Source organism: Ammodytes marinus, assembly GCF_949987685.1.
Source record: "Ammodytes marinus genome assembly, chromosome: 16".
NCBI classification, from domain to species: Eukaryota; Metazoa; Chordata; class Actinopteri; order Uranoscopiformes; family Ammodytidae; genus Ammodytes; species Ammodytes marinus.
Genome location: NC_137220.1, coordinates 23,675,281 through 23,688,054, shown reverse-complemented (window position 1 = coordinate 23,688,054; position 12,774 = coordinate 23,675,281). Strand labels below are relative to the sequence as shown.

General features: G+C 41.9%; 2 protein-coding genes across 3 annotated transcripts in view; one reads left to right on the top strand and one right to left on the bottom strand.

Annotated features, from left to right (window-relative positions):
* Nucleotides 1–9,986, bottom strand: part of cep112 (centrosomal protein 112) — a gene marked incomplete at its 5' end in the record, with an annotated part of 136,182 nt that extends 126,196 nt beyond the window's left edge. Inside the window, 4 exons of the mRNA XM_080044108.1 lie at nt 1,356–1,440; nt 8,842–9,005; nt 9,309–9,499; nt 9,887–9,986. Of these exons, the coding sequence (XP_079900234.1) occupies nt 1,356–1,440; nt 8,842–9,005; nt 9,309–9,499; nt 9,887–9,986 (540 nt within the window). The remainder of the gene's footprint in view (nt 1–1,355; nt 1,441–8,841; nt 9,006–9,308; nt 9,500–9,886) is intronic.
* Nucleotides 9,987–11,307: 1,321 nt separating this feature from the next.
* Nucleotides 11,308–12,774, top strand: part of prkcab (protein kinase C, alpha, b) — a gene marked incomplete at both ends in the record, with an annotated part of 113,549 nt that continues 112,082 nt past the window's right edge. For both annotated transcript variants that reach the window (XM_080044111.1, XM_080044110.1), the window contains 2 exons: nt 11,308–11,474; nt 11,754–11,785. In XM_080044111.1, coding sequence (XP_079900237.1) covers nt 11,308–11,474; nt 11,754–11,785 — 199 coding nt within the window. The remainder of the gene's footprint in view (nt 11,475–11,753; nt 11,786–12,774) is intronic.

The following is a 12,774-nucleotide window of genomic DNA, read 5'->3' as shown; positions in this document are numbered from 1 at the left end:
TTGGCGGTTCCACATCATTTCCGTCACGCAGTAAATTCCACAAGAGAGGGGCATATGGAGGGCTGCGCTGTTCTGTCATTCTTGTTTCCCCCCCCCCCCCCCCAGCCCCTTTTGTTACAGCGGGCCCTCCGGATTGCTTTTATACAGTATCATTTATGAAATGCTTCCAGGGGTTCTGTTTATTCAAGATCAGTTTACCCAAGTCGAGGTTGGGCAGCAAGGATGGAATACAGGGGGAAATATCTAATAAAGCTGAAAGAGGAACTGTTGTTGTATTTGATTAGGATCGGGTGGAGTGTGGACCTTGGGTGTAGCTCAGCGGAACTACACTGACAGAAAGATGTCTGAATGAATAGCCCAGGATTAAATGCCCCCCCCCCCCCCCCCCCCCTGATTAAAAAGGCATTAAGGTCCCAGAGCCTCACCCTCGAAAACCAACAAGAGTGAACGTTTCATTTCAATATCTAGGAATGCTGAGTATGCACTGTGAAGGTCACTGGCTGTTCAAAAGCAGCGTGTGTCACAGCCTCTGTATTGCACCAGGAATTCAACACATTGTTTTGAAAACTGATAAGTATGAATGGCCTCAAATTGGTTTAGGCCACAGATGTAATATAGCAGTTGTGCTACCTGAACTTTACGTTGGCTCATACCATGAAGATTCATGGTGGGTTTAGTGAGAACAGCGCATTCAACAGACTTGAACATATATTTCGCTTCTTACTAAGAGCACACAGTGTAAGTGATTGCTGTATGAATATAGAGCGATGTAACACGTACACAAAATATATCAATTACTTCTGCTCAACCTAATCAAAGCATATGCAATACAACAATCCAGCAATAAACTCTACCTTCATGAACGGTTTTGCGTTTAAACTGTTTAATCGACTTTGTAATCCTTTTCAAGGCAGTAGTTTATGGTGCTTAGTAATGCAGGTGTAAACAAGTACCACATCTCTCTAAACCACAACGGTATAACCTCGATGACGGTCCATTTTAGATAGGAGTTGCACCTATGAATTGGGCAGTATATGCTACTATCACACATATTTGATATTTTGATGACAGCTATTTGCTTAATTTTTTGTTTCTTGAACCAGCAACCTTTGAGTTCAGGGAAATCCCTCCCACTTCATGGTTAAATAGTTCAGGAATTTCCAAATGGGTTTCGCATTTAAAGAAGAAAGCGAAACACTCTGGTCCCTATCTGTTTGTCCTGGCACCAGCAGGTTTATATTTTAATATTTCAATGTGTCATCGCGGCTACCCCGCAGCAACCCATACATCTGAAAAACCCCACTTGTTGAATCTTAAGACAAGTATGCCAGGAAAGTCCAGAGGTGTGAACTAACCATCCCGAAATCATGTCTGGTTGACTGTTTGACTGGACTGGAGGATGATGGGTGTGATTGGATCGTCTCATCATAATGCCTTCGCCTGGAAGAGAGAAACAGAAAGAGAAGTGTGTGAGGTTAACCTAAAGAATGTATGTGTGTATGTGTGTGTGTGTGTTCTTGTCCCCCTGTTTGCATATGAATGCGCTTGCGTAGGCAGCCTGTCTCGCTATTTACACACAGATCAACATGTGGCATTGGTTGCATGGTTTGCGGTGTGCATTTCATCCCATCTGAACAATGCGCGTCTCTGCCATAAATCAGTTTGTTACCATGGACAGCCCACAGGGCACCAGTCTATGGCCTGTACAATCCTTTTATAATCATTCACCTCAATCATTGTCTCTCATCATGGCCATCATGGTTTAAACAAGGAGCTTAACAGGGAAACTGCTTCTATTCATTGGCACACACATGGCCACACTTCACATGTTTCCCTCTCTCTCTCGCGCACACACATAAAAGGCATAACTGAGCTCACTATCTCATTAAGCACAGGCACATGAGGCACTAATGGCCCACTCATGCTAACTGAATGAAGATGTTAGCGACGACGGGGAGATGTAGGACAACAAGCGCTGTCATCCAAAGACATCAACTTGTGTTCTGAAAATACAGTTTCTCACTCTCAACTTGGGAGCCTGCGAGCGTTCTTTTCCTCCAATGGATTTTTTTTTTAAGCATTCCTGGTATTGTGTAGGTTGAAGCTCACTGGTCACAGGTGGCGTTATCTCATGGAGAAGAACCCTGTCGGCTGTGTGCTTTCTGAACCAAACTGCTGAAAATAGAACGGGAAGGATATCTGTGCAAGCGCAATATCCACACTACTTTTTATAAGGGATTCTACTTAGGAGCTCATTCAAAGCATTAACTAAACAATAGAAGGCTGGCTGAAGTATTGCTGTATTTCTGAAATGGCGGCTTCTTTATAATCCATTGTTGGCTTAAAAGGTGGAGTCAGCGATTCTGGAGAATGCTTGTTGTCAAGTTCACTTTTTTTTTTTTTTTTTAATCAGTGAATATCTCCTCATAATACGCTACATGTACGTACTGTGTGCGCTGAAAAAGAAACTGGTGTTAAAACACAGCCTAGGCTCTGTAAATGGGCATGTAAACCGCAAATAAAGGGGGCCCACCATAGCTAGGAAGAAATGCCTGTTTGCCCTTTGTTAATGTGCACGTTACAGAGCCTAGGCTGTGTATTAATACTGGATATTGTTCAGTGTACACACGCAGTACAGACAGGTTGTAGATCATATGTAATTATCTACTGATTTTACAAAAAGTAGTTTTGCGTTCTCCAGAATCAACCTTTAAACGGTGCCATTTAGAGACTCTGTAGTTCATTTGAGAGTGTGCAGCAGCCTGAAGAGTTACACTATGTGCTTTTAGCTGCAAAGGATTCTAGAGACCTTTATGATATGTAATTAATAATGGAATAATACTTCAGTACATGTATATTGTCATGGAGGAGAGTTCTTTACTTTTACATACCAGGCAGTGTCTCAGTAGACATGCCATGTGATGTTAATAATGTGTTACGACGAATGCATGAGTTGACCTGATGCACTCGTTTTCAATTACCATTTAAAGGCAGCAAACGCTTGCTGCCTTCAACTGAGGCATGTATACAGTACCTCTGAGGGCTAGATGTCTTTAAATAACTGAAATAAACAGTAAACTATAACAGACACCGATAAAATATAATTCAAATAATACTGATTTAATATTTTTTCGTTAATTTATTATTAATTCTGATAAAACATTTAAAATAAAACCCTGTAGACTTCAGCTTTCACCCACTCTCTCTTTCTCTTATGCTGGTTTATCTGTGTATGTGCATAACCCCGTACACAGACACACACACACACACACACAAACACACACACCTGCATGCACATGCACTGACACATGCAGCCATGAAACTTGGAGAAGGGGGCCAAGCTTCGCAATCTTGGGCCTCTAAGTCAACAGGTGGATGAGGATAATTGAATCAGATGTGTCTGGAGTCTGAGGCCCAAAGATCAAAGCAGTGGCAAGTCAGGGCCGGAGCTGCACACACATGCGCGCACACACACACACACACACACACACAGACGAGAGAAAATGAGAACACCATGTAGAGAGCCTCAGAAGCTGCAGCTTGGCTGATTAAAGCAGCCTGACATCCATACCCCCGGCTGACCTCCAGGTGCAGAGACAGTGGGCCTGGGTCTCAGCCTCGGGGCACACCCAGGAAAAGCAGTCTGACCTTGGGACACAAACATCCTTCTGCCCCAGTGCACACACTCCTCCACCATCACCCAACACCACCTGGAGGCAAGTTCACTGGAAACACTCTGGCCAGTGAGAGACGTGAGGCGCTTGCATCAGTATTAGCTGCCAAAGTACTGCAACTGCAAGGACAATGTTGTCCCATTTACCCTGAGAGAAAAATATATATCTACAGTAGAGAAGGAGCAAAGGGGAAAGGGGGGCTACAAGTTTTCATATATGGATGAAAAGCACAGATGGGGGACAGACGTAAGAGGAAGAAACAATAATTAGGCCTGATAGAGAGGCTGGCCAAAATGGAGAGTAGAGTCGCATAGAAAGAGGGATAAAACCAAAGCTAAACCTGGGGAACATGACACCCACGTAGCTGATTAAGATGTCAAAACAAACCCACACCCTCCCTTTTTTCTCCCTTGTGTCTTTATCGTTACCCGAAACACAAGGTGAAGATGGAGTGGACATGTTAGGCTAATCACCGAAGCCGTGTTGCATGATCTCTTGACCGGTATTGACTGCACTTGGCTTTCCCCACAGCATTAGTCCGCCTGAATTAGTACTATATAAAGACAAAGCAGTGGCTCCATCTTGTGGCTAAATGATGAATTAGCACAGCAGCTGTGGAATGCAGAGTGGAATTCGCTCGGGGCATTTTGAACTAATGAGGTTAAGATTGTGCATCTGTTCAACAACAGCAACACAGACACGTAGCCTATATATATATAGCGCATTTCCTTCTGTGTGAAACAGGGGTTAAAACCTCAAAACGTCAGAAAATGCTACCAGCCTCGCCTTTAGATGTAGGAAAAAGCTGTTTTGAACCCAACAACACTTTTACAAGGACGCCCTGCCCATCACCTGACTAATACGGCGGGCGAGACAGAGATCAAACGTGGCCACATTATAGGGAGGGAGTCGGACCGGTTCCTTCCATTTAATCTAATCTAAATGAGAGAAACACATAAAAGGACTCTTTGCCGGGCTAATTTTCTCCATCAGGACGTCAGCCTGTGATCTGAGCGTCTTTCATGGTCTTATCCCAATCAGACACTACGGTACTTAGCAGTCTGCTCCCCGCAAAACCCTCTTTATATACACACGCACACGCACACGCACACGCACACGCACACACACACACACACACACACACACACACACACACACACACACACACACACACACACACACACACACACACACACACACACACACACACTTTATAGTGGAGGGCTGGTCCCCACTTACAGTATGTACATCATCATTTTGTCATTTCCAAGCCTTAATGCAAATGTTCAACTCGTAAAATGAGAAGCACAGTACATGATCGAAAGGACGAGTTGAAGAGGGACAAATATTCAAAGGCAAGTCCTACTCCTTATGATCATTTTCTAAGAATCAAATATTCTACGATGCCCTGAGAGTAGAAATTTGAATTACTATGGCAGCCGAGGGCCTGTATCCTCTTACACAGTGCCCTGGTGGATATTAAGCTCTCTTTACTACACTTAGCAGTGCTCTCTTTTTATTATGCTAATGAGCATATCAAGCCACTGGGCTTCCTTGTTAATTGGAACAAAAAAACCATGAGCCATTACATCACATCGCTTTGTCAAGTCCCTGAACTTCCTGGAGTCAGAGGAAAACTACGATGACTGATGATTTAGAGAGGTGTGTGTGTGTGTGTGTGTGTGAATGTGTGTGTGCACGTATGTGCGTGTGTGTGTAAAGGAGGTGTATGTGTACGGACATGCATGTGTACCTGTTTTTACCTAGTTATTTCTATCAAGCAGCACATTTATGATTTGAGGTGAAAATGGGGCAGAGAGGGGAGTGACATGCAGAGAACGACTGCGGGCGGGAATCGAACCCGGGTCTGCTGCTGGGCCCGGCCCGGGGGGGGGGACGCCTTACCAACTAAGCTAAGGGCGCCCCCAAATGTATGATATTTTTAAGTTTTAGGCATTTTGCTGATCATCATGCCGGTGTGAATAGAAATCAAACAATTTAAGAAACAGAGTGCAAGCTAACTAGCCAACAAGCCTTTGACGTTGTTTTCCTCAGAGTTAGCGCTCAGGGTGAGATGAGAATAAGAGAGAGATGGATAGAGAATGCGAGAGGTTCCTCGTCCTCTCAAGCTGTTTTGAAGTGCATCCCTTTGAAAAAGTCAGAACGGACAGCTCCTGCAGACTGATGCAAGAACTTGGCAACGTCAAGTGCTTCTTACATAGTGCTTTTGAGCAAAAAACACGGACCATCAGTCACAAAAGACACATATTTCAAGCTACACAGGCAAGTGAAATGCTTTCAGTTTGATAGAAGAACATCAAAACAGAAAGCTAAGAAAACTATATATGTGTTATAAGTTAGTACCTTCTATACCAGACTCAAAGGTCACCTGAGAGGTTGAGTCAACAGCAGAGCTATAGACTATGTTTGTGCAGGAACTCCACACTCCAATGCCCACATCTGAATTATGTCTTTAAAGGCCTACTTCACCGGTTTGAATATGAAGGTGTATTGAATTCTGAGATCCTATGTGGTATAAATGTGCAAAAAAAAATTAAATCGGTTCATCCTAGCCTGAGAAAAGGCAGAAAGAGTGTTTTTTTAACCCTATATTTCTCTTTCTCGTGACATCACAGAAAGAGAAATATAGGGTTAAAAAAAAACTTACTTTGTAAATATTACTGTGATGTCTTTTACTGTGACATCACAGTAATATTTACAAAGTACGTTTTTTTTAACCCTATATTTCTCTTTCTGTGATGTCACGAGAAAGAGAAATATAGGGTTAAAAAAACACTCTTTCTGCCTTTTCTCAGGCTAGGATGAACCGATTTAAAAAATGTTTGCACATTTATACTACATAGGATCTCAGAATTCAATACACCTTCATATTCAAACCGGTGAAGTAGGCCTTTAAAGCCTGGCACATTTCAAAAGACAGAGGTGCCAGAACTCACTGATATTTACACAAGCAACTGTAAACTCACTGTAAGCTCTTCAACCAATACACATTTCAGCATTTCAGTTTATTATGCTTCTACTTAGGAACGTTAATATTGCCAATACAGGCCTAGGGGACATAGGAATCAGTTTCAGCTGTTAATTTGAAATTCAAATCAATTTCCTAATTTATACAGCGAGGGAACAGCTTGATGCAAACAATCATGTTAAATGCCAAACTCAATCCCAAAAAGATATGGAAGATATGACTGATAAAAACACACCTCAATCCACATTATTGGTTCACGTGACCATTTACACAGTGTTCGTTCACTCCAGAGAAAAACACACCAACGGGATTGCAAAGTTAAGGTAAATATTCAATAAATAATTTGCCAAGACAGATAACCTTGAGGGGACATTAGTGACACCGAACATTATGTGACTCATTGTGATAAGGAGTTCACAGCTCACATCTCACTGAATGACTATGTTTACATGCACAGCATATTCTGATGCACATTCATAATTCTGGTGAAGGCAATCATCCAAATAAGGTGTAAACACGCCAACAGCTACAGTAATATTGCTGTGTACATGTCAATCAGCATATTCTGAGTAAAGTAGCGAGGACGTTCACTAGTAGTGGAAGAGATGTCAGCGCGTTCTTTTCTGGCTCTTTTCTGGCTCTTCATTTAAATATCGTTTTCTTGCATTGGTGTGTCAAAAATGACAGCTCTTCTTTTTTAGGAGGTTTACACACTCTAGTTTAGCAGCCGTAAACCAGGGCATTTGTAGCAGACTGCAGAAAATGCAGAAAAATCTAGTGAAAATTTTAGTTTCATTAACATGTCTCAATAATGCGATAAAGATCGGAAAACTGCAGCTTTCTCAATGCAATCATTGCGTACTTTGACTCTGACTTTATTCTGATTAAAGTAAGCCCAAACTGATCTTTACATGGGGACGTCTTGCTTTCAACAAATACTGCTTCGGTTAAACATCAGAATAGTAATAAAGCTTAATATATGAAATTTTCATTTCATTTTCCTTTATTTAACCTCGAAAGATCAATTGAGGGGTGACCCTCTTTTACAATGACGTCGAGTTTGTACAGATACACAATATACAATGAGAATACATAACAAGTTTACACACACACACACACACAGACAACAACAATTTAAAACATTCAGATCAATTGAATGAAAGAGACAATAGCCTAATTAAAACAGTTACAAGTGTAGAGGGGCTGATTCAAAATAATCATTTTAAATTGGTTAACAGTTATGAGTGTATTTATTTTAATTGTATGTTGTAGGCTGTTCCAGGAGTCAGGGGCACTATGGCTAAAAGCGGTTTTGCCAAGCTCAGACCGGGCATAGGGGACATATAACATGAGCATGTCAGTTGAGCGGGTTTGATAAAGCCCATCTGAAATAAGCAGCATTTCTGTCAAATAGAGTGGTAGCTTTCCAGTCAGAGCTTTATATATAAAAATATGCCAATGTGCATCACGTCTCTCCTTAAGGGAGGACCACCCAACCTTTTCATATAAAACACAATGGTGTGTATCATAAGCATCTCCTGTAATGAATCTCAAAGCAGAGTGAAATACAGAGTCTAGGAGTTTAAGGCATGAACGAGATGCATGCCGATAAACCACATCACCGTAATCAAGGACAGACATAAAAACTGCCTCAATAATACTTAAAACCAATTTCATGCAGCCTCTCTAAAAGCAAATGGTGATCTAAAGTATCAAAAGCTTTTGACAGATCAACAAAAAGTGCTGCACAGTGCATTTTTTTAATCGATAGCTGTAACAATGTTGTCTAAGACCAAAGTGACAGCAGATACGGTACTGTGGCCTGCCCTAAAACCAGATTGAAATGGACTCAAAATGGAAGCACTGGATAAAAAGGTTTTCAACTGAGTATTAATGACTGAAATACTAAGGGATATAACATGCTGCATGTATAATGATGTTGTTCAGAGTTGCCAGATTGGTTATTTCCACTTTGCAAACCCATCTACACATCAAGCCATTATGACATCATGAATGTGGTTCCTACTCATTTTTTTGATCATACAATTATGAATGACCATGCATGCACTAGTGCATAGTAGTGTGTGTTCAAATCTATCAAGCCAATATCCTGACAATGTCATGACACTTTATAAAGTTAAAGCTAGACATATTTGTGCTTATGTGCCTGTGATGTACCTGTGATGAGCTGCTCTAGGTGTGGAACTGGTTCGGTCCTTAAGGAGACCCATAGCCAGACTGTCATCAGTGTAGCCACCCAGCTCTCCTGTCACCCAGTCAGGCAGACCCGCATTGCTTTGCTCCATGGAGCGACCAGTGAGTGGCTCTTCAAAGTAGATGGACTACAAAAGACAGGAGATAATGATTTGGTTACTGAAGTCTACCAGTAGACTGTACACATTGCAATGATATTGACGGAGTTGCAACCGCATTCCATTTAAGCTACAACCTGTTTTTCTTGTAACTGATTTTTAGAATGTTGCCATTAAAAAAAAGGCTCTTCATTTAAACATAACTTATACATAATTTAAGGTTCCTTATACAACAAAGTACATTGCAAATGCGGTTAATCTGTATAAATCGTCACACCATGATGGCAAAACAACAGCAATAGTAATGATTGTGTGAAACAGTCATTGGTATACCATGTAGGTAGGGAGTGTCTTGAGGCTGCCGGGCTCTGGTTTGCTGGTGAAAGGCCCCTCCAGGAGCCCTCTCTGGAGCATGTGGAGGAGCAGACGAGTGTACATGTTGCGGTTCTTCCGACCTGCCGGACCTGAACCACATGTGGCCGGGTCACACAGCTTCTTTATCCATGTGGCACATCGCTGGCGCTCTGCGGTCAATGAGAGAGGGACAGGAGATAGTTTACTAATAAAAATACACTATTGTATTATTATCATCTTGTCAGTTTATTTATGGTCATTTGTTTGAATCACATTCAATTCAAATCAGTTTTTATTTATAGGCCTGTATAGCCCAACATCACAACTAGCCATTTGCCTCATTGGGCTTACAGAATAGAAAAATCACAAAGGAAAACAATCATTGACACAATCTTTACATGCCAGATAATAAAACATAGTAATAATATGAATGCAGGGGGACTTCAGAGGCTGTCAGAGTAAATCAGTTTGCTATAGGAAAAGCACACAACGGAGTTTGGAATGTATTAGTTAGTACATCAGTGATGTTTAAAGAGATGAAGTGAAGTCTGTCTCACCTGTATTGTTGGGGTGTTTGAGGACATATGGCTTCATGTCCAGTAGAAGACGGTCAAACTCAGTGTCCAGCCTATCCCACGATTCGTGCTGTTTGCTCATGGTGTCCTTCGGTGATGAATTAATGGTTGCAGCAGTTAATAAGGTAAGGAGGCGAGTTACGTATTGGCTATCGTTGTCGATGATAGCGAGCTACAAAGTCTACTTATAACTGGCCTCGCAGGTTCAAAAACAGGGTGGGGATACAGTTGTATGAGCGTAGCGTTATTATAACCTGTCAACATAATAACAAACTAGCTAACTTAGATGCTCGCTAGCAGCGCTATTAGGGCATTAGCAAACGAGCTAAAGCAGAGCAGTAACACACTCGCGGGGTTGTACTGCTCTTTCCGGGAAGAGACACGCTAAAAAGGAGCACATTGTTCATAAAAATGAAAACTAAGTACTAAGAAGAGACTTACACTGAGCACTGAATTCGCCGCTCAAAATGTGTTCAAAACTTCTAGCGTCCTCACTTTACGACACATCCGCTTTCCGTGGAGACGCAGCGTCTCCCTGTTGCCATAGAGACAGGACAGCACATCGTCTCTTCACTTCCCACACGTCATCAACTATTTTGTTTCAAGGTTTGTTCAAACAGCATCAGCATATCAGGCTACAGCGTGTTTTTACCTACGGTTTTTACTCAGTATGATATTGATTACTTGTACATCTTGTACGTCACCATTTCATAAAAGAGCTTGTTTCAACTAGCCTACAAATAGACTTTCGGCGCGAGCAGCATTATTAGGCCTGGATGTAGACAGATAGGCTAAGGTGGGGTAGGGTAGCCTAAGTGTTGCCACAATGGAGAATCTGTGTCAGAAATGACATGTGTTGTAGTATTATAGCCTACTGCCTTTTTATTAGTTGGTCAATTTTTATCTAGACCTGCAATGTTGTTTAATTCCACTTGATGGCGCACAACACCCTCGGTTTGTGAGATGGTCAGGAGCGGGTGCAGGGAATGTGGACTTGACTTCATTCATCATTAAAAAATACACTTATGCATAGAAAGAGTAATATCTTCACCTAGTGCATATCATTTGGCTACTGGCCGTGCCTGTCATGTTTTTAGTTTATCCTAGCCCCCAAAAACTACTTCCGATAGCCTAAACTGTAGCCTATTGTGTTCCTATTGGTGAGGGGAGATATTCCCACAGCACGTAAAAGCAGTGTTCACTGACGTCACTTTGAATGAAAAATAAGCGCTCAGCTGTAGCCCAGGCAGAGAGGAGGCGTGCGGTCTGTCAGCAGCGCTCCAGCAGCAACACCATCAATAGTCAGGAGTGGTGAAGAGGCAAGGACCTCAAAATCAATCGGGACAACGCGAAGTTGAGGCGGTGTTAGTTTTTTTTTTTTTTTGTTTTCAACTCAATAGGCTATGGCTGACCATCTTTTACACTATAGTGACTCAGCTGGGGTCGGCAACAGATTCGCCCGCAAAGGTGCTTTGCGGCAGAAAAATGTGCATGAAGTGAAAAACCACAAATTCACTGCGAGGTTTTTCAAGCAGCCGACGTTCTGCAGCCACTGTACGGACTTCATATGGTAAGCGCGTCCCCTATGCACACCTGTCTGATGTCACTCATGTCTCCGTGGCAGAATTTATTTTAGAAACCCCATTTGCAATAGGCCTACTTTGTGGTTCTTATCAGGCAACATTTTCTAGTTTACCCATTTCTTTATATTGTGCGCTGCATGCAGTTTAAAAATTGCAAGTTGACAGATATGGCATTGACAGTTATACAATTTTAATACTCGACATTTCACATTGCTGGCAGAATAAAGCAGCCCCATTTGAGTTAACAATTTGTTTTTTTGTTGCAGGGGATTTGGGAAACAAGGATTTCAATGTCAAGGTAATCACTTGCATTTTTCTTTATATTCGTGCATTCTTATCTGCAGTGACAAAGTTGACCGCTCAAGCAGTTTTGGGATGTTATTTTGTTAGGTCCAACACTGTCAGAACATGTGGAAGCAGTTTGTGACTGACTGCATAATCACACACAAACACAATTTCACATTTAAAGAAAGTTTTATTTTCCTGATCGGCATCATTCTGCAAGAATGAAAACATATGTTAATATGCAAGACAATTACTTTGAAATGCTAAGATGCCGATGACTTGAAACATTTACCCATCACTTGGGAAATATATCCACGTTGGTTACTACTTGCCGCTGAAAGATAAAAACTTTGGTTAGGCATAGTTTAAGAGAAGGACCTTTGCTTAAAAACATGCATTTAGTCTGTAGTGTAGCCTACATACCTTCGAGTTCGACCATATGCAGGACCTTCGACATGAGCATAATATCCTGGTTCGTAAGCATAATATCCTGGTTCGTACTTAATGTCGGTTTGAACAGACTTAGAGCGATGGAAGTCATTACTGGACTGGACAATATAGCTTGATGATATCATTGGTTCACTCACTTTCTGGTACATGTCAACATGTTGGGTAACTGGTTTTTGGTCATCCCATGTGACATCTTGATTAAGTTGCGCTTGGTCAGATAGAAGAAGGAGCGGCTGGACTCCTGTGTTAGTTGGGTAAAATGACTCATAACTCATGTAGGGCACTTGGGGAGAGTTGTAGACATCATCATGTGATATTTGACTCCAGTCACCTCCTTCGATTGTACCAGAGTCATCCTCTTGAGCATGCACATCTTTGATTAAAGCAATGTCAGGTGATGATTGGCCTGGTTGAGCTTTGCCTGGTTGACCTCTCTGATAGTTTATAGAAAATGGTGAATTGTCAGGCTTTCCCAGCCCCCAGTCTTTCAGGTTACCATTCACATATCCCTGTACCTTATAAACACTGGGTGCGCTTGGCAGATTGTGTTGG